We start from the raw sequence: 23,408 nt of genomic DNA on the forward strand, positions 1-23,408 counted from the left end.
AGACTGCAACTCACTGTACATCATCAGATGCAGCATTCTCCACTCTGACCTCAGCATTCTGAACCTGACTATAAATACTGCAGCATTCTTCCACTCCTAGGTATGAATTCCAAGAACATATGTCGACGAGGACAAACGCCCCATAAGCTGAAGTGCCAACATCATGATGTGGAGACCCAGTAATCACAGGTACTTCCCCTCCCAGGACAACCGATATCGAATCCATTCCCTTAAACCGACTTCTCTCAATAAAATATCCACCTGCCCCAGCCTGGGGACTTCAATGCCTACCACCCTGCTCTCTCAATTGTGAGCCACTCTGCCCTGGGCGGACCACAAGGGGGAAATAACTATACCACATAATGGCCTCGAAAGACCTCAAATTCCAAGGCCAATTCTTTCAGTTTTCCTTGTGGGCTACCACCCAGGCACCCCAGACGTGAGTCCTCAAACCAACAGAGACTGTGACTTCTGTTCCCATCAGTGGTCTCTCCAGGTGGCAACGCGTTCCGACTTCACATCCCTGTAATCAAGCTACAGCCCACCCGCTCCGCACACCCACCCCTCCTAAACTAACCTGAAGACGCTTGTGTTTTGACCCCTTAGAGCCTTCTTAGGTGGAATGATCAAACCATCTCTGAAGACTAGCCCTGCATTGCAACAGATGGCAAATTAACCCTTCACGCCAGAATCAAAGAGTGCCACACTAGCTTGCTGCACATTAACATCGGGCCTGTAATTTACCAACAATACAAAACCAACTAGGGGAATCAAGGACAGAATGACAGGTACCACCTAGAATGCAGTAGACACTTTCTACAGTGTCTCCATGGTGCCCCCATTAAGATCAGTAGAGCTAACGCCTATCCATCAAACATACAAAAAGAGATCTTGGGAATATCTGTGCACTGCTAACCAGTACAACTGCCACCCTGACCAATCTCCTGAGCATGATCCGCAGACTACTAGGGGCCAAAACACACTCTGCACTCAACACCTCTCTCATTCTTCACCGATCAAATGCAGAGGTAAGAAAGACTACTCCTACTTGACGCACCCACTGGACCGCTGCTTGATGGGGTGGGGCATGGGAGAACATTCTCTCACATAATGACAGCAGAAGATTTAACAACACTCCACTACCAGGTGGTCAAACCAATGCGTGGATCGAGAACCCAGGAAGACTTTCTCATCCCATACCATCAATTGACACAGCTACCCTGAAGACGAACATCCTCACCAGACAATCAAGCTCAGAGAAGTATCCTGTCATAAGGCGACTGAGAAACACAGCCCTGGCTCCATCAGGCATAAGAGCTAAACAACTAAAGCAATCTCCCTAATCGCAAGACACCCCAGAATATCTACAATGCTATCTTGGCATCTGGTCACTTCCCAGTGGCTTTCAAGACAGCCAAGATGATCTTCATCGCGAAACCAAACAAGCGACAACCGCAACCCGCAGAACTACAGACCCATTCTCCCGCTCGGTCACGGGCAGTCTTTGAAAGAATAATCTCCAACAGACTCAACTATTGCATGTGGAGTTCAACCACTCATTTTCTGAAAGGTGAAAACTGGCTTCAGGTCCCACCGCGAGCACTCAGCATGCCATAAACATTTGCGATGCTGTGGCCAGCCTGAAGAAGCAAGGAACCGCCTCTATCGCCACCAGGACGTGACACGCGCCTCCTCGACAGCCTTTTGGCATGACGGTCTCATTTACAAACTCACAGACCTCCTGATCACAACTGACCTTTTCAGCTCATCTACAACTTCTAACAGGAAGAAAATCACATCCCCACCTTCCACGGAGCCGAAATCAACCCCTTCACACCAACAGCAGAGTACCAAGGCTCCTGGCTCAGCCCCATTCTCTTCAACATATACCGCCAACGACTTCCCCAACCTGGAACATACCGACACATCATCACCAATTGCAGATCGAGCAAGTCATCCATGTTGTCTCTCCACCCCTACAGCTGGTGCAAACAAACAGGAGAGGCAATCAAGAAAAAATGAATGAAGAACTAAAATAGGAACTGCCAGGTGTGGGAGTAAGAAATGGAGACCACAACAACCCTGACAAAGTCCTCATCAGCACCATTGGGTGCTTACATCAACCATAGAAGAAAAAGGGGCATTTCCATCAGAGGTGCATCCAGACAAGTGTTATAAGGAATCCAAACAAGATCCTAGGATATGAGATCGTAGCAGATTACTCAATCCCTACAACTCCATATAACCAAAAAAGTAAACTCTGTGCAAAGTCTCGCCTGTACAACTTCTGTGACGATTCAGCAGCTCCTCCCACATCAAACTACACCCAGACAAGATGATCGTGACTCTCTGGCTGGAATACCCTGCGCACTCCATGTCACTCACAACCAAACCAACATGCTAAAACCCAAAGAGTCCAAACAAAGTCTCCCGAAGCCATCACGAACACCAGACTAAGAGACAGAATCAGATCAGAGGACTTACACATACAACAGAGAATCTCAAGAATCAATCAGTCCTGATTAGACAAACTTACTACAGAGACAACTATATGACATGCAGGAACTCTCTACGTGCCTGACAGAGGAGTAATCCTCCCAACCAGTGAATACAACCGCACATACCACAACAATTCTCACATCCCCAAAGAATGACCCCAATGAAGAGTCTGACGCTTTATCCACAAGGAGGAACTTCCCTTGTCCCAAAAATCTTAAGCGACTCCTCCCGCAGAGACGCAATAGTCGGATACTACCGAAACTATTCTGTCCAGTAAACATGGGGACTAGCACTAATTCATCTCTGCACTCCAATTTCTATCAACCAACACCTCACAACTGACTCGTGCACCTACTCACTACAATACAGCAGGATACTCACCTCAAAGTCACTGCCTTGGCACGATCCCAGGTGAGCAACCAACCTCCATCAATGCCCGGCAACCTTTCTACTGCAGCCGTTTCTCTGACCAACCTCTCTCTGTGAAAAAAAGGCAATTTATGCAGTATGCATCCTGCCAATTCAATGACTCCACTGGTATAACATAACATAGTGACAAGTAAAATTGATGGGCAGATAGTATACCCTACTCATAATCAACCTTCTTCTATAAATCACTCACAGCAGTACACACACACATCTGCCAAATCTACACCAAAGTGATAGGCCACTACCCTTTATAATCCCACCTACCCCTCCCTCCCTCCCACCTTTCCTGGGGGAACTTCCATCCTTACCCATCCTCTTCTCCTCTCTTACCAAAGCCTGGTCAGAACCTGAACCTCGAACCAGGTAGATCTGCTTAGAACTGAAAAAGCTTCCACTGGGTGGGTGAACGCTGTTGCAAGGATCGTGATTATAATGCATGTGCTTATATTTCCAAATCATCAGAGGTCATTTATTAGAATAGGTTAGTATTTTTCAAGGTGGAGTTATATGCATCCTCACTGCTTTTCCACACAGACCATGTTCCATCTCACAGATTCCTGTGTACATTACAGATACAGAGGACACAGCCACAGATAGGTGTGTGCTGGAGTTACAAAATCTCATAAGAGTGTTGCATCGAGGCTGTACAATGGCAAACTGCTGGTGGAATTTGAACCACTTGTATCAACGAAACAAGTATACAGTCCTAATTGATAATTTTATTAATGATGCTTCTAGTATAGGAGCTGTATAACTATTCCATGAGATTTTCAATGCAAAATTAATAATTAAAAAGGTGACAAATCATGCAAATTATTACCACTGCTCAGAACTAAAATTTTCAGTTTGCCAGATCACTAGCAATGTATTTGATCAACAAACATATTACCGCGAACTACGTGCCACTCAGCATGGTGATAAGAATTGGAACACCACCACTACATTACCATTAGGCAATAGTACTACTACTGCCACTAGTAGCACTACACTAATAGTTAATAGTAAGACTACTACTACCAACATTACACCACTTACTACTGCCACTACTAGTGCCACTGCTAGTAGTAATTACCGTTATTAAACACCATGCTTAGTATAATACCGCCACACTACCATCACAATACCACTGCTAGTAAAACTACTGCTAGTGTAGTGCTACTGCTAGCATTATTATTGGCCAGCACTACTACTGCTAGTAGTACGTCGCTAGTACTGGCGTTGTACTACGTTAGTAGTACTAGTAATAGCACACAAGCAGTACTACTACCGTTTGTGATTTAAATGGTTCAAAGAAATCCTGATACTTAGGTAATTTCTTGGTATTTTATTGAGTGAGGTTGTGCCACTTCACATTAGTGGTTCATCAGTTCATACAGCGAGTTGGGTCCGAGAACAGGAGAGAATGAGGTAACAAACTCTCAGCTTCCAAAAACACGTATCAGTCCATTCATTCAAGATTGGATGACTGACCACATCGACTCAAGGCCGAGGACTGATTACCTCATTCTCTCCTCTGTTCTTCAAGTTTATCCTTTTGTATGGACTGACAGTCAACGCAAAAACATTTCCTCAATAAAGATACCCAAGAGCTGGCACATGCGTCCAATTTAACCACTCACCGCTCTGTACTACTATCGTTAGCAGTACTCAATTAATGCTAGCAGTACCATTACCGCCAGGCACACTACCGCCAGTAGCACTACCGCCAGTACTACCATCACAGCGGTACTACCGTTAAAAATTACCTACCGCCAGTAGCATTACCATTGCTGCGCCACTGCCAGCAGCGCACCGCTAGTACCAGCCGTTAGCAGTGAGTAGCAATTACCACTGCCAGTAGCACTAGGCATTGTGCTGCGCAGCGTCACCACTGCCAGTAGCACTACCACTACCGCCGCCGGCCACCGCACCTGACTCCCTTCGCCCAACATGCCAACTACAGATATAACTCATTTCTCATGTGCCTCTGCACGCTACAAATGTTATCTTAATGAAGTTTCCAAAGCTGCTGCAATTTCTCTCTGGCGTATTTACAACCAATTAATATTCCCATAATTATCTCGATACACAATTTAATATCTTATAATTTTCTTCCTTTACTTTCACCTTCATGTAAATGTGTTTATATTATGAAAGAAGCTATATGGCAAAGTGACTAGCCACTATTCTTCCAAATACAGTATACTTAAATATACAATTAGAATAATGTACTTTTACTACATATGATATTAATATATAATGAATATTAACATATATTGTTTCTGTTATTAAATATTACAGCATTAAAATATTCAGGGACAGTATATACATACCAAGCCCTTTATACAATGGCATAAATCTTTATCTAGAAAATCTTGAATTAATGTTGTTAAAAAGAAGTGACCAGGCAATACTTTCTAGTATAGCATTCTAACTCTTTAAAATTGCTTAAAACTCACCACTTCCCTTTCTTCTTCTTAATGAGATGAGAAACAAGTAGTTCAGTTGGATCCTTCTACCAAATGTAGGAACTTATTATGGCACTCCAACACCAGATATGATATCTTTCTTAAAGAAGCATCCACAAGGCCAGCTTTATCTACCAATATAAAAAGAATGATAAAATTATTATTATTACAAATGTCACTTATTATGTACACATATTATAAAGGCATTAACACTGCAGGTTTTATTATTACTTAGAGGATTTGTATCAATATTATTCATTATACTGTAAAGTAAAAATTATGCAAGTATTGTTTCTCTGTGATATCTTATACATTCATAAAACTCAGATACCTTTTAATGCTTCATAAAAGTTTTTTATTAGTGCTATTATAATTTTAGTACGTAATGGTCATCTATCCAAAATTAAAGTAATCTGTAGTTCCATCGCAATCCAGCACTAATTCGGGTTAGCATACTTCAAATTTTTATGCAATCCTGCTGAATGTCATCCAATTTCTTTTTCTCCATTCATTGTTATAACCTGCTCACTTTTTTTAGTTCTAACCATGGCCGCATTGGCTACCACGCCTCCTTCAGCACTAAAACCGCTGTTCAACAGCAATAAACACATGGTTCCAATGAATAAAGAATGTCTTGGCCAGTAAAGCACATACACAATATAACATTGGCTAAAAGATAAAGTAGTTTTGAATACTGTTGGTTGCCAAGTGAGCCTGTGCTCACTTTGGTGATAAGCCAGATCGTACTTGGGTCAATATGCTAGAGAATAGGTCTGTATAGTGTGGACTATATAAAACTGCAGCACGTAGTGTATGAATGAGAAAAATACTGAGACTATGCTTTCTTGGTGTGGTAAAACTGCTACTTATGTATTTTCGCTTGATCAGATGGTAGCATACTTTTTTTTTTTTTGGTCTCATTTGATAGAATGGAAGATATATTACAGAAATAGATATGATTTGATTGGTTTTATGTGAGGAAAGTACTTCTTGAAATTGAACTCAAAGTAGCAGAAATGTTCATTTTTGCCAGCTCAAGAGTAAACAAATGATGTCACTGTCCAATACATGTCCAACTGGCTGGTCTAATACAGAGTCACAAAAGGGGGCCGCACATTATTTATACAATTGGTTACACACGCAGTAGTCTGCATACCAGTAAATTTTCTATTTTTTGTAGTGAATAAAATTCAAAATGGAAAGCAAGCGAATATAAAGAGAAGGCCTGAGATGTGACTAATGAACAGAGAAAATGTTATTTAATGTCAGAAATGTCTGCATTGTTTATTCTGACCTCTATTTTTGAAACTGGCATCTCTTGAAATTTCAGTGAAATTACTAAATTACTGATTTCTGACCACTTTACTGGTAAATGAAATAGGTAAATGGAAGGGTTTCGTACTCAATCGATAGAATAGAAGCTAAGAAGTGAAATAGCTATGGAGTTTGGTGGAGACTGAAATAATAGAATGTCGAAAATATCGGAGGGATCACTTTATTAACATCTTTGTTCTATCCTCAAAATTTCAACCCTTAAACTGTGCAAACATAGATCTGCTGCTCGCTTCTTCACAGAGCGCTTCCCAACATAAATCTACTTTTACATTCTTCTTGGTGGAGAAAAATCAAGGTCTGGCAGCACCACGTAAACGAGATCTACATTTGGGACAGCCATAAGAAATGACCAAACCTTCTTAAAACTAGTTGACTATACAGCTCAATATAGAATATAAGGTTTTTGATATAATTACAGGTTTTACATATTAATACAGGCAATAAATCCCCAGACTAGAGCTAAATAAAGGAAACAATAGATATATACTTTTTACAAAACTTAACATGAAATAACTGTAATTTTCTTATTACAGTTACTATGAATATTCTGCTATGTGAAAAGACTACAATATTACAGCTGACCCTTGAACAACACAGGTTAGGGGACTGACCCCAGCACACAGTCGAAATCCGTACATAATCCTTTGGTATTAATGAGTGTGCTGGTAGAATTATCGGCAATATGTAAAGTAAAAGGACACAGGCACAACGCCGTGTTACAGTAAAAATGTCAGCATTAGTTGTACTTGTGTCCTTTTACTTAACTTCTTGACTTCAAAAACTTAACTACTAACAGCTCACAGACCAGAAATCTTACCAATAGCATGAATAGTCGATTATCACACAAATTTTATACAGCATACGTATTATAATATCTGTATCTTTGCAATGAAGCATGCTTTCAGAGAAAAGAAAAATATTGTTAAGAAAATCATAGTGAAGATAAAATACACTTACAGTAATGCAATTTATTTAATGACACCAAAAGCTCACATTGTTTTGCTTACAAGATGAATTGTCTGTCTGTCAGAACCTGGCATCAATATTGTCTTATATGATACAAAACACTGTAGATATTAACCCCTTTCTTCTTTCAGGGTCCGCAGCCGTAGTTCCCACGTGCTCTGGAGTCGAAAAATAAAACCATAGATCTAATGCGCCCATGAGCTCAGCTCTACCTGAAAAGCTGTGAGCGGCAATTTGGGCCTAGATATGAGAGAATACATTCACATGGCATGTGTGCACCACAAGAAACAAATCCCACACAGTGCATAATGATAGGAAAAAAATCGAGACCGTACTTCACTCAAAACATAGACTTTGTAGTGATTTTTTCAGATATTTTAAAGTTGTATTTGCAATTTCTTGGTCTCATTTGATAGAATGGAAGACATATTATATGAAATAGTGATGATTTTGATTGGTTTGAAGATAAAATGGCTTGAAACTGGAGCGCTGAAAGTAGCAGAAATGGGGTTAAATTTTTGGCCGATGTTCAAGAGTAAAACAATGACCTCTACATATCTAATATAATGCTCAGCTGGTGGGTCTAATATACATCTCACAAATGTGGTGATATTTATTTATACAATTACAATATTGCATGCCAGTAAATCTTCTATTTTTGGTTTGAATAAAATTCAGTATGTGAATAAAAATCAAATGGAATTCATTTGTAAAGCTCTGAAAATGTAACTAATTCTGAACTCATTTGAAATTGAATATTTTGAACTTTGCGTTAAATTGACCAATGTGATTTCTTGTGCTCAACGTAGAATAGAAGTGCAATACTAGTGAAATAGCCAAGACCTGGCTGACTGGAATAATGTACTGGCCTAAAATGGGAGTCAAAGTCAGCAAAATCAATTTGATGCAGAATATCGCTGACACATCAAAATTTATGAGCATAATTTCTGGTCAATTTTCCATCAAATTTTTGTACTTTTTGTTTTATTACCTTCAGAAAAGATTATCTACCATTTCACAAGAAAACTAACAAATTTTTTTTTTTTTAATTCCTTGACTCTGGTTCACACTTTGAAATTTGGCCTCTGGACCCTAAAAGGGATAAATGTACAGTGGTCCTTCATTTATCGTCAAGTAACTGCTCCTGGAAGCAATGATTATCGAAATAGACAATTTCTAACAAATTTTTCCAATAAAGAAATAATGTAAATACAATTAATCCATTCCTGATGCCTGTACATTAAACAAAAATTTTTACAGAAATATAGATGTAGTACATGAACAATACAACGGGACATGATGAATGAAACATTAACAGCATAACACTACCTTTATTGGCGATTCTCTTAGTGTATAGAAGATCAAGCCACTTCTGTTTGCACGCCACTAGACGCAGCTTGAGAGTCACTGAGTCCTGTCTCAAGAAAAAGGCCCAGAGAGCTCTGTTTCTGGTTGCCTTTAAAACTTCCCCAAATGGGCCACAGTGACTCTGCCACTGCATATGTTGTCAAATATGGCTTGCAACATCCCCTTTTCTCAGGGTGATGTTTCTCCATAAATCTTTCAATCCTACTCCCACATTTGAAAAATCTCCTTAATTTCTGAAGAAGGGTACCTTCTTTTCCATCTCTCTCTTCCTCATCCTGCAGCAAGATTCGAGCTTAACTGCTGCTGTCTGCTGAAGCTCATCAGGGTCAGCCACAACCCTTCAAAAATCCTCTTAAAATAACAATCTGGCCACACCTTTCTCCAAGCACTCGTCCTAGTAGTCACTCCTCCCAAGCCTTACCTATAAGGTCATGCAATGGAGGATACTGGAAGCAAGTTCTTCCAAAAATCTCTTAAGGTCAAGTGAGTGTCTGAGGTCATACTTTAAAGCACCCTGAAACACTGCTTGGTGTAGAGTTTTCTAAAGTTTGAAATGACCCACAGTCCATACTGGAAGAGAGGAGTGGCATTTGGGGGAAGCAATAACTTTCACTGATGAACCCAAACTCCTAAGAATTCAGGGTCATCCAAGTCTGAGGATGAGCAGGTGCATTGTCCACATTACTAGAGGCACTTGAGATCAAATTTTTCCAAGAGTGGCTCACACTAGGCCAAACACTCCCCATTGAACCACTGACAAAATTTCCTCGTGACTCATGCCTATTATTAGATCTCCAAACACACACAATTTACTCTTCATAACATTGTTTTTCCTGAACACTCTGGGATTTTCAGAATGGCACACTAGTAATGGCTTCACTCTGAAATCCTCCCACTACATTAGCACAGAACATGAGCGCCAGCCTGTTCTTTCAGAAGCTGTGTCCTACAAACTTTTCCTCTCCTGAGTAATGTAGGTCCTCTTTACATTTTCCAAAAGAGGCCTGCTCTCAATACAACTGAACACTTGTTCAGGTTTCAGTCCTTCAGCCTCTATGCAATTCTTTGAATTCACTCTACACTTTGGTAGCTGCAATTTTGTTCAACTGGCAGCCTTACCCATGCTTTAATCACACTGTGTATGCCATCACAGCCCTTAACCCTTGAGGTTTTCACTGCATTCAGTACGCCCACGCAGAGGGGTTTTTGGACGCACTAGCACCATATAAATTCTAGCGGCCCCAAATCCAGGAGAGCCAGGCCTTCTTCATATGAAAGCATATGAATGTCTATGTGTCATGTGTACAGTCTAAAAACTTGCAGCACACAGTGTATAATGAGAAAAAAAAATTTTTACTATTTTTTTAATAAATCAGCACTTTGCAGTGTATTTTGCATGGGTATTTATTGTTGTATTCTAGCTTTTCTGGTCTCATTTATAGAATGGGAATACATATTACTAGAAATTTGAGATGATTTTGACTGGTTTTACAAAGAAAGGTGCCTGAAATTGAGCCAAAGTATCAGGAAATGTTCGATTTTACCAAACTTCAAAAGAAACAATCGCGGTACAAGCGCGCAACATACACGTCAACTGGAGAGTCTAATATTCTTTCACGGCACCAACAATATTTATACCATTTTTACACTAATGCAGTAGTCTGGTATAACAGCAAATCTATATTTTGGTATAATAAAATTGTGCGAGTTAAAAAGAATATATGAGGGGCCTTGAGACATGACTAATGACTAGAGGAAATGCTATTTTAAAAGCAGGAATGTCTTTTCTTAGTTATCTAACCACCGAATTGGCATCTTTGAAATTTGTGTAAATGAAAAATTGTTAATTCTGACTACTAACTGATAAGTAGAATTTGGCAATGAGCGATTTTCACCATTCGAGAAAACGTATTTCATCGAAATATCTATTTTTGTCGACTAGTACAGTGAAATTGGCCGAAAATGGGGCTCAAAGTGGGCAAAATCGCCGATGCGTAAACATCGCTGAGACCGCTAACTTTGCGAGAGCATAATTCCGTAAGTTTTCTATCAAATTTCAAACTTTTGGTGTCTTTATGATCGGGAAAAGATTCTCTATCTTTTCATAAGAGAAAATAATTTTTTTTTTTTTTAAATTTGGCCGACCCTGAGAACGAGTTTCGGAGAGCGCCTGTCGACCCTCAAAGGGTTAAAGCTCTCAAACCAACCTTTGCTGGCCTTAAATTCACAAATATCAGTACTCATTGCTGGCAATTTCTTTACCAGATCATCATGCAACTGCCTAGCCTTTTCACAAATAATCGACATCATTAGAGTATCTTCTGCTAATTGTTTCTCATTTAGCCACACCAATAATAACTTCTCAACATCTTCGAGTACATACTAGTGATCTCATTTTTGTCAGCATATTTATCCCCCTTAGCAACAACAGCTACCCTGATTTCCTTTTTCTTGGCCATGATGGAAGATATGGTCGTATGGGATTTGTTATACCTCCTGGCCAATTCGGCCACACATACGCCACTTTCATATTGTTCAATGATGTTTTTCTTAAATTCAATCATATTTCTCACCTTCTTTACCAAAGGCTTGGCTCTAGGAGCTTTCTTTGGAACCATGGTAGGTTATTTAGCACTTGCAAGCACTAAAATGAATGGAATACAGTGGTCCCTCAATAATCGTCCGGCTCGATAGTCGTCCTTTTCGGAAATCATTGCGTTATTTTCATCCAAACATTGGCTCGCAAATGGTCGGTTGACTCGCTAATTGTCCTTCGTCCGGGACGCGTACTCACGCTCTGAGGCACCTCGGCCTCCCTTCCCAGCCAGTGTGCCATTGTTTACCAGTGAGTGACGGTCCCCTCACTTGTTCATACGAAATATTTCATATTCCATTCATTTTAGTGCTTGCAAGTGCTAAATAAGCTACCATGGCTCCAAAGAAAGCTCCTAGTGCCAAGCCTTGGTAAAGAATGTGAGAAATATGATTGAATTTAAGAAAAACATCATTGAACAATATGAAAGTGGCGTATGTGTGGCCGAACTGGCCAGGATGTATAACAAATCCCGTACAACTATATCTTCCATCGTGGCCAAGAAAAAGGAAATCAAGGAAGCTGTTGTTGCAAAGGGGGTAAATATGCTGACAAAAATGAGATCACCAGTACTCGAAAATGTTGAGAAGGTATTATTGGTGTGGATAAACGAGAAACAATTAGCAGGAGACATTCTAATGATGTCAATTACAGTGGACCCTCAACCAGCGATATTAATCCATTCCTGAGAGCTCATCGTTAATCGAAATAATCGTTAGTCAAGTTAATTTTCCCCATAAGAAATAATGGAAATCAAATTAATCCATGCAAAATGCCCCAAAGTATTGAAAAAAAAAATTTTACCACATAAAATATTAATTTTAATACACACAAACTGAAGAAGACATGCACAGTTACATGACACTTACCTTTATTGAAGATCTGGTGATGATTGATGATTGATCTTAGAAAGGGGAATCCCCTTCCATTAGCACTTGAGGTAGCAAGTCTTTTTCTGGGGTTAGTTCCCTTCTTCTTTTAATGCCACTAGGACCAGCTTCAGAGTCACTGGACTTCTGTTGCACAACATGTCTGTCCATAGATACCTGTACCTCTCGTTCCTTTATGACTTTCCTAAAGTGGTTCACAACATTGTCAGTGTACAGGTTGCCAACACAGCTTGCAGTAGCTGTGCAGGGTGATTTTCATCAATAAAGGTTTGCACTTCAAGCCACTTTGCACACATTTCCTTAATCTTCGAAGTAGGCAACTTCTTCAATTTCTCTATCCCCTCCTCCGAAGCAGTTTCCTCAGGTCTGCCCTCTTGCTGTTCAAGATGATCTAGCAGCTCATCAGTGGTCAGTTCTTCATTGTCCTCCACCACCAACTCTTCCACATCCTCCCCACTAACCTCCAACCCCAAGGACTTCCCCAATGCCACAATTGATTCCTCAACTGGCATAGGATTCTCAGGGTTAGCCTCAAACCGTTCAAAATCCCTTTTGTCTACACATTCTGGCCACAGTTTTTTCCAAGCAGAGTTCAAGGTCCTCTTAGTCACTTCCTCCCAAGCCTTACCTACAATGTTTACACAATTGAGGATGGTAAAGTGATCTTTCCAAAACTCTCTTAGAGTCAGTTGAGTTTCTGAGGTCACTACAAAGCACCTTTCAAACATAGCTTTTGTGTACACTTTCTTGAAGTTGGAAATGACCTGCTGGTCCATGGGCTGCAGGAGAGGAGTGGTAATAGGAGGCAAAAACTTCACCTTAATGAAGCTCATGTCCCTAGAAAGTCGCTCTGCCAAGTCTGAAGGATGACCAGGAGCATTGTCTAATACCAGGAGGCACTTAAGGTCTAATTTCTTTTCAATTAGGTAATTTTTCACATTGGGGGCAAATGCATGGTGTAAAAAGTCCATAGAAAAAGTCCCTAGTGACCCATGCCTTACTGTTTGCCCTCCACAGCACACACAAATTAGCCTTGACGACTTTGTTTTTCCTGTACACTCTGGGAGTTTCAGAGTGATACACCAATAAAGGCTTCACTTTGCAATCACCACTAGCATTGGCACACATCAACAGAGTAAGCCTATCTTTCATAGGCTTATGTCCTGGGAGTGCCTTTTCCTCCTGAGTAATGTACGTCCTGCTTGGCACCCATGGGACAAGTGGGGCGTGCTCAGGCCAAAGTGGACGCGTCTTGAACGGAACGAATAGCGTTGGTCAGGTTTTTAAGCACTAGTCGAGGCAAAATTTTTGCATTAAAATGTATCGCTAGTCAGATTTATCGTTAATCGATACCATCGCTGGTTGAGGGTCCACTGTATTTGTGAAAAGGCTAGGCAGTTGCATGATGATCTGGTAAAGAAATTATGCTGTTAATGTTTCATTCATCATGTCCCATTGTACATGTATTGTTTATGTACTACATTTATATTTCATGTAAAATTTTTTTTTGTTTTAATACTTCTGGGTGTCAGGAACGAATTAATTGTATTTACATTATTTCTTATGGGGAAAATTGATTCGAAAATCGTCTATTTCGATAATCATCGCACTTCCAGGAATGGATTAATGACGATAAATGAGGGACCACTGTATTATGAAATATTTTGTATGAACAAGTGAGGGGACCGTCACTCACTGGTAAACAATGGCACACTGGCTGGGAAGGGAAGCCGAGGTGGCTCAGAGCCATGAGTACGTTTCCAGGACGAACAACGATTAGCGAGTCAACCGACCATATGCGAGCCAATGTTTGGACAAAAATAACGCAACGATTTCCGAAAAGGACGACTATCAAGCCCGACGATTATCGAGGGACCACTGTATTACTAACACTTGACACCAAAAATGAAAAGAAATGTGAAAAAGAAACTCATATATATTTACAGTTAATTTTATGCATTTTTTTTCAGCAAACTGGCCGTGTCCCACCGAGGCAGTGTGACCTAAAAAGAAAAATAAAACTTTCTCTACTTAAATTCCCAGAGGGGAATGTATATATACATATGCATGTACACGCATGTGTAGTGTGACCTAAGTGCAAGTAAAGATAGCAAGATATACCTGCTATCCTGCATGTTTACAAGACAGAAAAAAGACATCAGCAGTCTACCATCATGTACAACAGGTTTCTGTTTTACACTCACTTGGCAGGGCTAATTTTATGCATTTTTTTTTTTAATACGTCGGCCACTTCCCACCAAGGCAGGGTGACCCAAAAAGAAAGAAATAACTTTCATCATCATTCAACACTTTCACCATCACTCATAATCACTGTCTTTGCAGAGGCACTCAGATACAACAGTTTAGATGTCCCTCCAAACTGCCAATATCCTAAACCCCTCCTCTAAAGCGCAGGCACTGCACTTCACATTTCCAGGACTCAAGTCCAGCTAATTGGTTTCCCTGAATAACTTCATAAAATATTACCCTGCTCACATTCCAATAGCTCATCAGGTCCCAAAAACCATTCGTCTCCATTCACTCCTATTTAACACGCTCACACATGCTTGCTGGAAGTCCAAGCCCCTCGCCCACAAAACCTCCTTTACCCCCTCCCTCCAACCTTTTCGGGGACAACCCCTACCCTGCCTTCCTTTCCCAATAGATTTATATGCTCTCCAAGTCATTCTACTTTGTTCCATTCTCTCTGAATGACAAAAACCACCTCAATAGCCCCTCTTCAGTTAAGTTATTGGTGTTTGACTAGAGAGAACGCAATTCTTCTGACTCTCCCACGAACCGCTTAGTAAACAAATCTCTTCTTTATGTCAATTTTTATACTCTGGGGTGTATGTACCATGTTTATACGTTACATATCATGTTTATTATATAATTTTGAAAAAAAAAATATCATAGACAGATTAATAGAAATGTCTATATTAACGTAATATACAACATTTAATGCACCCAAGAGATTATTATGTGGTGTCGAGTCAAGAAACACTTGGTGATTTTACTGTGTACCTGCACACTGTCACAGTGTGTAAGTATATTTAGGTACAGGTACACATAAGTATAATTATCAGAGTACCTATAAAGAGAAGTTTTTTACAAAGTAGAAGTGATGCAAGGAGGGAAGAGTATATGGAGAAAAAGAGAGAAGTTAAGAGAGTGGTGAAGCAATGTAAAAAGAGAGCAAATGAGAGAGTGGGTGAGATGTTATCAACAAATTTTGTTGAAAATAAGAAAAAGTTTTGGAGTGAGATTAACAAGTTAAGAAAGCCTAGAGAACAAATGGATTTGTCAGTTAAAAATAGGAGAGGAGAGTTATTAAATGGAGAGTTAGAGGTATTGGGAAGATGGAAGGAATATTTTGAGGAATTGTTAAATGTTGATGAAGATAGGGAAGCTGTGATTTCGTGTATAGGGCAAGGAGGAATAACATCTTGTAGGAGTGAGGAAGAGCCAGTTGTGAGTGTGGGGGAAGTTCGTGAGGCAGTAGGTAAAATGAAAGGGGGTAAGGCAGCCGGGATTGATGGGATAAAGATAGAAATGTTAAAAGCAGGTGGGGATATAGTTTTGGAGTGGTTGGTGCAATTATTTAATAAATGTATGGAAGAGGGTAAGGTACCTAGGGATTGGCAGAGAGCATGCATAGTTCCTTTGTATAAAGGCAAAGGGGATAAAAGAGAGTGCAAAAATTATAGGGGGATAAGTCTGTTGAGTGTACCTGGTAAAGTGTATGGTAGAGTTATAATTGAAAGAATTAAGAGTAAGACGGAGAATAGGATAGCAGATGAACAAGGAGGCTTTAGGAAAGGTAGGGGGTGTGTGGACCAGGTGTTTACAGTGAAACATATAAGTGAACAGTATTTAGATAAGGCTAAAGAGGTCTTTGTGGCATTTATGGATTTGGAAAAGGCGTATGACAGGGTGGATAGGGGGGCAATGTGGCAGATGTTGCAAGTGTATGGTGTAGGAGGTAGGTTACTGAAAGCAGTGAAGAGTTTTTACGAGGATAGTGAGGCTCAAGTTAGAGTATGTAGGAAAGAGGGAAATTTTTTCCCAGTAAAAGTAGGCCTTAGACAAGGATGTGTGATGTCACCGTGGTTGTTTAATATATTTATAGATGGGGTTGTAAGAGAAGTAAATGTGAGGGTCTTGGCAAGAGGCGTGGAGTTAAAAGATAAAGAATCACACACAAAGTGGGAGTTGTCACAGCTGCTCTTTGCTGATGACACTGTGCTCTTGGGAGATTCTGAAGAGAAGTTGCAGAGATTGGTGGATGAATTTGGTAGGGTGTGCAAAAGAAGAAAATTAAAGGTGAATACAGGAAAGAGTAAGGTTATGAGGATAACAAAAAGATTAGGTGATGAAAGATTGAATATCAGATTGGAGGGAGAGAGTATGGAGGAGGTGAACGTATTCAGATATTTGGGAGTGGACGTGTCAGCGGATGGGTCTATGAAAGATGAGGTGAATCATAGAATTGATGAGGGAAAAAGAGTGAGTGGTGCACTTAGGAGTCTGTGGAGACAAAGAACTTTGTCCTTGGAGGCAAAGAGGGGAATGTATGAGAGTATAGTTTTACCAACGCTCTTATATGGGTGTGAAGCGTGGGTGATGAATGTTGCAGCGAGGAGAAGGCTGGAGGCAGTGGAGATGTCATGTCTGAGGGCAATGTGTGGTGTGAATATAATGCAGAGAATTCGTAGTTTGGAAGTTAGGAGGAGGTGCGGGATTACCAAAACTGTTGTCCAGAGGGCTGAGGAAGGGTTGTTGAGGTGGTTCGGACATGTAGAGAGAATGGAGCGAAACAGAATGACTTCAAGAGTGTATCAGTCTGTAGTGGAAGGAAGGCGGGGTAGGGGTCGGCCTAGGAAGGGTTGGAGGGAGGGGGTAAAGGAGGTTTTGTGACCTATAAATATGCAATAACTTTAAAACATTTGAAATTTTGGAAAATTTCCAGACATAATAGAGATATGTGCTCATGGAGAATGTAAACAAACCGGGTGGGGTGCACTTTATTTGAAAGACTGCTCGCTGTATAGCAAATTTTGGTCATAATTTGAAATCGCCATATTAGCAGAACGCCGTAAGGCAAAACGCCATAAAGTGGGGCCCTACTGTATATCCACTGCCCCTCTAAACATGTACATCCTGAAGCCTACCCATCAACCTTTTATCCACCCATACATAATCTAACAAACTTCTTTCATTATGTGCTATATCATATCTTGTATACTTATTTATCCTCTTTTTCATGAAATATGTATTACTTATTACCTAAACCTCTTTCTAAACATAGTTCAATTAAAGGCTCCCCATTTTCATTTACCCCTGGCACCCCAAATTTACCTACTACTCCCTTTACAACATTTTTACCCACTTTAGCATTGAGATACCCAACCACGAGTACTCCTCCCACTTCGTTCAAAACTTCCCACGCACTCTCAACATTTCCCAAAATCTCTCTCTCTCCCCTACGCTTCTCTTATCTCCAGTTGCATAAACACTTACTGTAACCCACTTTTCACATCCAACCCTTATTTTACTCCACATAATCCTTGAATTTATACATTTACATTCCTTCTTTTCATGCCATAACTTATCCTTCAACATTATTGCCACTCCTTCCTTAGCTCTAACTCTATTAGAAACCCCTGACCTAATCCCATTTATTTCTCTCCACTGAAACTCTCCTACCCCCTTCAGCTTCTTTCCATTCATAACATCCACAATCATCTCTTTCTTTATGCAGTTATGATTTAACCCTTTCAGCGTCCATCCTGTAGATCTATGGCTTTGAAGCCAAGGTCCAAGCAGTAGATCTAATCTGTGAGCTCAGCTCACTTGGATAAGCTGTGAGTGGTAAATTTAGGCCTAGCTATGAGAGAGTACATCTATGTAGTAAGTGTGCACCACATAAAACAAATCCTGCAGTACACAGTGCATAATGAGAGAAAAAAAAACTGTGACCTAATTTTGGATTAAAACAGCGACTTTGCGGTGTTTTTTCGTATTTTTTTTACAGTTGCATTCGCGATTTCTTGGTCTCATTTGATAGAATGGAAGATATATTACAGAAATAGAGATGATTTTCATCGGTTTTTGTACTGAATATGGCTTGAAACTGAGCTCAAATTAGCAGAAATGTTCAATTTTTCCCGATGTTCAAGAGTAAACAAATGATGTCACATGTCTAATAAATGTCAGCTGGATGGTCTAATATATGATTGTGAATGTGGTGATATTATTTATACAGTTATTACAATATTGCATAACAGTAAATCTTCCACATTTTTTTTTTTTTGGTGTGAATAAAAATTCATTATGTGAATAAGAAGTCAAAATGGAATTCATATGTGAAGCCTAAAAACATTACTAATGAACAGAGGAAATGTTATTTTACTGCCAGGAATGCCTGCATCGTTTATTCTGGACCCTATTTTGAAATTGGAATATTTTGAACTTTGTGTTAAATTGGCCAAATTACCAATTTCCGATCACTTTACTGGGTACAGTAGGGCACCGCTTTATAGCGTTTTGCCTTACGGCATTCCACTAATACGGCAATTTCAAATTATGACCAAAATTTGCTATATGGCAAGCGGTCTTTCAAATACGACTCGCCCCACCCAGTTTGTTCACATTCTCCGTGAGCACATCTATTATGTCTAGAAACTTTCAAAAATTTCAAGTGTTTTAAAGTTATTGTGTATTTTTTTTTTTAACAAGTTGGCCTTCTCCCACCAAGGCAGGGTGACCCAAAAAGAAAGAAAATCCCCAAAAAGAAAATACTTTCATCATTCAACACGTTCACCTCACTCATACATAATCACTGTTTTTGTAGAGGTGCCCAGAACACAACAGTTTAGAAGCATATACATATAAAGATACACAACATATCCCTCCAAACTGCCAATATCCCAAACCCCTCCTTTAAAGTGCAGTCATTGTACTTCCCATTTCCAGGACTCAAGTCCTGCTATATAAAAATAACAAGTTTCCCTGAATCCCTTCACTAAACATTACCCTGCTCACACTCCAACAGCGCATCAGGTCCCAAATACCATTCGTCTCCATTCACTCCTAACACACTCACGCATGCTTGCTGGAAGTCCAAGCCCCTCGCCCACAAAACCTCCTTTACCCCTTCCCTCCAACCTTTTCGAGGACAACCTCTACCCCACCTTCCTTCCTCTACAGATTTATACGCTCTCCATGTCATTCTACTTTGATCCATTCTCTCTAAATGGCCAAACCACCTCAACAACCCTTCTTCAGCCCTCTGACTAATACTTTTATAAACTCCACACCTTCTCCTAATTTCCACACTCCATTTATGGATTTGGAAAAGGCGTATGACAGGGTGGATAGGGGGGCAATGTGGCAGATGTTGCAGGTGTATGGTGTAGGAGGTAGGCTACTGAAAGCAGTGAAGAGTTTTTACGAGGATAGTGAGGCTCAAGTTAGAGTATGTAGGAAAGAGGGAAATTATTTCCCAGTAAAAGTAGGCCTTAGACAAGGATGTGTGATGTCACCGTGGTTGTTTAATATATTTATAGATGGGGTTGTAAGAGAAGTAAATGTGAGGGTCTTGGCAAGAGGCGTGGAGTTAAAAGATGAAGAATCACACATAAAGTGGGAGTTGTCACAGTTGCTCTTTGCTGATGACACTGTGCTCTTGGGAGATTCTGAAGAGAAGTTGCAGAGATTGGTGGATGAATTTGGTAGGGTGTGCAAAAGAAGAAAATTAAAAGTGAATACATTAAAGAGTAAGGTTATGAGGATAACAAAAAGATTAGGTGATGAAAGATTGGATATCAGATTGGAGGGAAAGAGTATGGAGGAGGTGAATGTATTCAGATATTTGGGAGTGGACGTGTCAGCGGATGGGTCTATGAAAGATGAGGTGAATCATAGAATTGATGAGGGGAAAAGGGTGAGTGGTGCACTTAGGAGTCTGTGGAGACAAAGAACTTTGTCCTTGGAGGCAAAGAGGGGAATGTATGAGAGTATAATTTTACCAACACTCTTATATGGGTGTGAAGCATGGGTGATGAATGTTGCAGTGAGGAGAAGGCTGGAGGCAGTGGAGATGTCATGTCTGAGGGCAATGTGTGGTGTGAATATAATGCAAAGAATTCGTAGTTTGGAAGTTAGGAGGAGGTGCGGGATTACCAAAACTGTTGTCCAGAGGGCTGAGGAAGGGTTGTTGAGGTGGTTCGGATATGTAGAGAGAATGGAGCGAAACAGAGTGACTTCAAGAGTGTATCAGTCTGTAGTGGAAGGAAGGCGGGGTAGGGGCCGGCCTAGGAAAGGTTGGAGGGAGGGGGTAAAGGAGGTTTTGTGTGCGAGGGGCTTGGACTTCCAGCAGGCATGCGTGAGCGTGTTTGATAGGAGTGAATGGAGACAAATGGTTTTTAATACTTGACGTGCTGTTGGAGTGTGAGCAAAGTAACATTTATGATGGGGTTCAGGGAAACTGGCAGGCCAGACTTGAGTCCTGGAGATGAGAAGTACAGTGCCTGCACTCTGAAGGAGGGGTGTTAATGTTGCAGTTTAAAAACTGTAGTGTAAAGCACCCTTCTGGCAAGACAGTGATGGAGTGAATGATGGTGAAAGTTTTTCTTTTTCAGGCCACCCTGCCTTGGTGGGAATCGGCCAGTGCGATAATAAAAAAAAAAAATATTTACACCTGGAGGTTATTCCGGGGATCAACGCCCTTGCGGCCAGGTCTACGACCAGGCCTCCCCACATTGCCCTTTGACAGGACATCTCCACCGCCTCCTCGCTGCAGCATTTACAACCCAAGCTTCTCACACATATAAGAGTGTTGGTGCCACATTACTTTCATACATTCCCTTTGCCTCCACAGATAATGTTTTTTGTCTCCACCTATACAGTAGGGCCCCACTTATTCGGCAGGTTAGGTTCCAGGCTACTGCCGGAAAGCAGACTTCGCCAGAAAGCAGAACTCCATTTTTTCCATTTATAAATGCATATAAATGCCAGATAACAAGTTTACACTCACATATATTATGTTAGCAATAGAACTAGGCATTAAGTAAAATACACACACAGTACACTTATTATTTACCTCAAAATATTTGCAGTCTTAATGTAGAGCAAAAGGCGAGTAGTATTTACTTTAAGAAGTCAGGTGTGGTAGCCCTCCTGGACATCCCACCCACACATACTATACTACGATGCTTAAAGCTCCCTAGAGCGATAAAATGCATATTCAGTACACGCATTACTTACCTTAAAATATTTGTAGTCTTAATGTAGGGTGAGAGGTGAAAAGTATTTATTTGTAGAAAGTCGTGTGGGAGGTATGGCATCCTGTCTGGCCATTTATAACTACTATGACATTAAGATCCCTTGAGCGATAAAATGCATATACATATAGTACACTCATTAATTACCTTAAAATATTTGTAGTCTTAATGTAGGGTGAGAGGTGAGTTATTTGTATGGAGTCAGGTTGGGAAGTATGGGTAGCCAGGAAGGGCAGCCCTCCCAACCCCACCCACACATAATGTAAACAAACCAGATGAATGCTACCACAAGTCCTACAAGTTGCCTGGCTACCACAAGTCCTACAAGTTGCCTGGCTACCACAAGTCCTACAAGTTGCCTGGCTACCACAAGTCCTACAAGTTGCCTGGCTACCACAAGTCCTACAAGTTGCCTGGCTACCACAAGTCCTACAAGTTGCCTGGCTACCACAAGTCCTACAAGTCACCTGGCTACATCTCATATTTATGTTAATTTATTCTACTGTAGGGTGTATTTAGATGGATTAAGCAAAATGTCTATATTAACGTTTTATACGATATTCAATGCTCCTTAGAGTGATTATTATTGTGTTATTATTATTAATATGGCATCAAAAGACTAATAAGACACTCTTAGTGATTTTAATGTGTACCTGCATGCTAGCACAGTGTGTAAGTTTACTTAGGTACAGGTACACATACGTATAATTATCAGTTATAATAATAATGTAGGTATGTAGTCTGCCTGGGCTACATACCTACACCTACCTACATAGCTCCACGATATTTAACCCGTAAACGGTCCAAGCAGATCTACATTCACATGTGTAGTGCTACAAAAGTAGATCTACATTTTTTTTACATATTTTCAAATGTAACAAAAAAAAAAAGTAGATCAAAGTTTTTTTTACACATTTTCAAATGTAAAAAAACAAAAAGAAGATCTACTTTTTTTACATACTTTCAAATGTTGAAAAGACGTATACAGTGGTCCCTCGTTTTTCGTAGTTCTCGGGAATCATAGATTTCAGAAATCATAGGGATATTTTCGTATAAACATGGGCTCGCTAATCATAGGTTGACTCGCGAATAGTAGTTCGTCTGGGACGTGTACGCACGGTGTGAGCCGGGGCGGCCTCCCTACCCAGCCAGTCTGGCATTGTTTACCAGTGAGCAAAGGTTCCCTCATGTGTTCCTACAAAATATTTCATAATATTCCACTCATTTTAGTGCTTGCAAGTACTAAATAAGCTACCATGGCTCCAAAGAAAGCTCCTAGTGCCAAGCCTGTGGTAAAGAAGGTGAGAAATATGATTGAATTTAAGAAAAACATCATTGAACAATATGAAAGTGGCACAAGTGGAAAGATTTATGGAGAAACATCACCCTGACAAGGTTGTTGCAAGTCATGTTGGCAACATGTACAATGACAAAGTCTTGGGCCATTTTAGGGAAGTGTTAAAGAGACGCCAGAAACAGAGCTCTCTCCACAGTTATTTTGCGAGACAGGACTCCAGCGACTCTCAAGCTGGTCCTAGTGGCATTAAGAAACAGAGAAGAGAAGCAACCCCAGAAAAGCAATTGGTACCTGAGGTGT

At 40.4% G+C, this 23,408-nt stretch overlaps 1 protein-coding gene across 1 annotated transcript in view; it reads right to left on the reverse strand.

The window, feature by feature from the left end:
• The window catches only part of LOC128698569 (uncharacterized), a 105,471-nt gene that overhangs the window by 37,738 nt on the left and 44,325 nt on the right, over nucleotides 1-23,408 (reverse strand). Inside the window, exons 7-10 of the mRNA XM_070085027.1 lie at nucleotides 14,390-14,530; nucleotides 4,693-4,864; nucleotides 3,259-3,337; nucleotides 1,201-1,339 (exon numbers count right to left, since the gene is read on the reverse strand). Of these exons, the coding sequence (XP_069941128.1) occupies nucleotides 1,201-1,339; nucleotides 3,259-3,337; nucleotides 4,693-4,864; nucleotides 14,390-14,530 (531 nt within the window). The remainder of the gene's footprint in view (nucleotides 1-1,200; nucleotides 1,340-3,258; nucleotides 3,338-4,692; nucleotides 4,865-14,389; nucleotides 14,531-23,408) is intronic.

The sequence above is a fragment of the Cherax quadricarinatus genome, chromosome 14, assembly GCF_038502225.1.
Source record: "Cherax quadricarinatus isolate ZL_2023a chromosome 14, ASM3850222v1, whole genome shotgun sequence".
Classification (NCBI taxonomy): Eukaryota; Metazoa; Arthropoda; class Malacostraca; order Decapoda; family Parastacidae; genus Cherax; species Cherax quadricarinatus.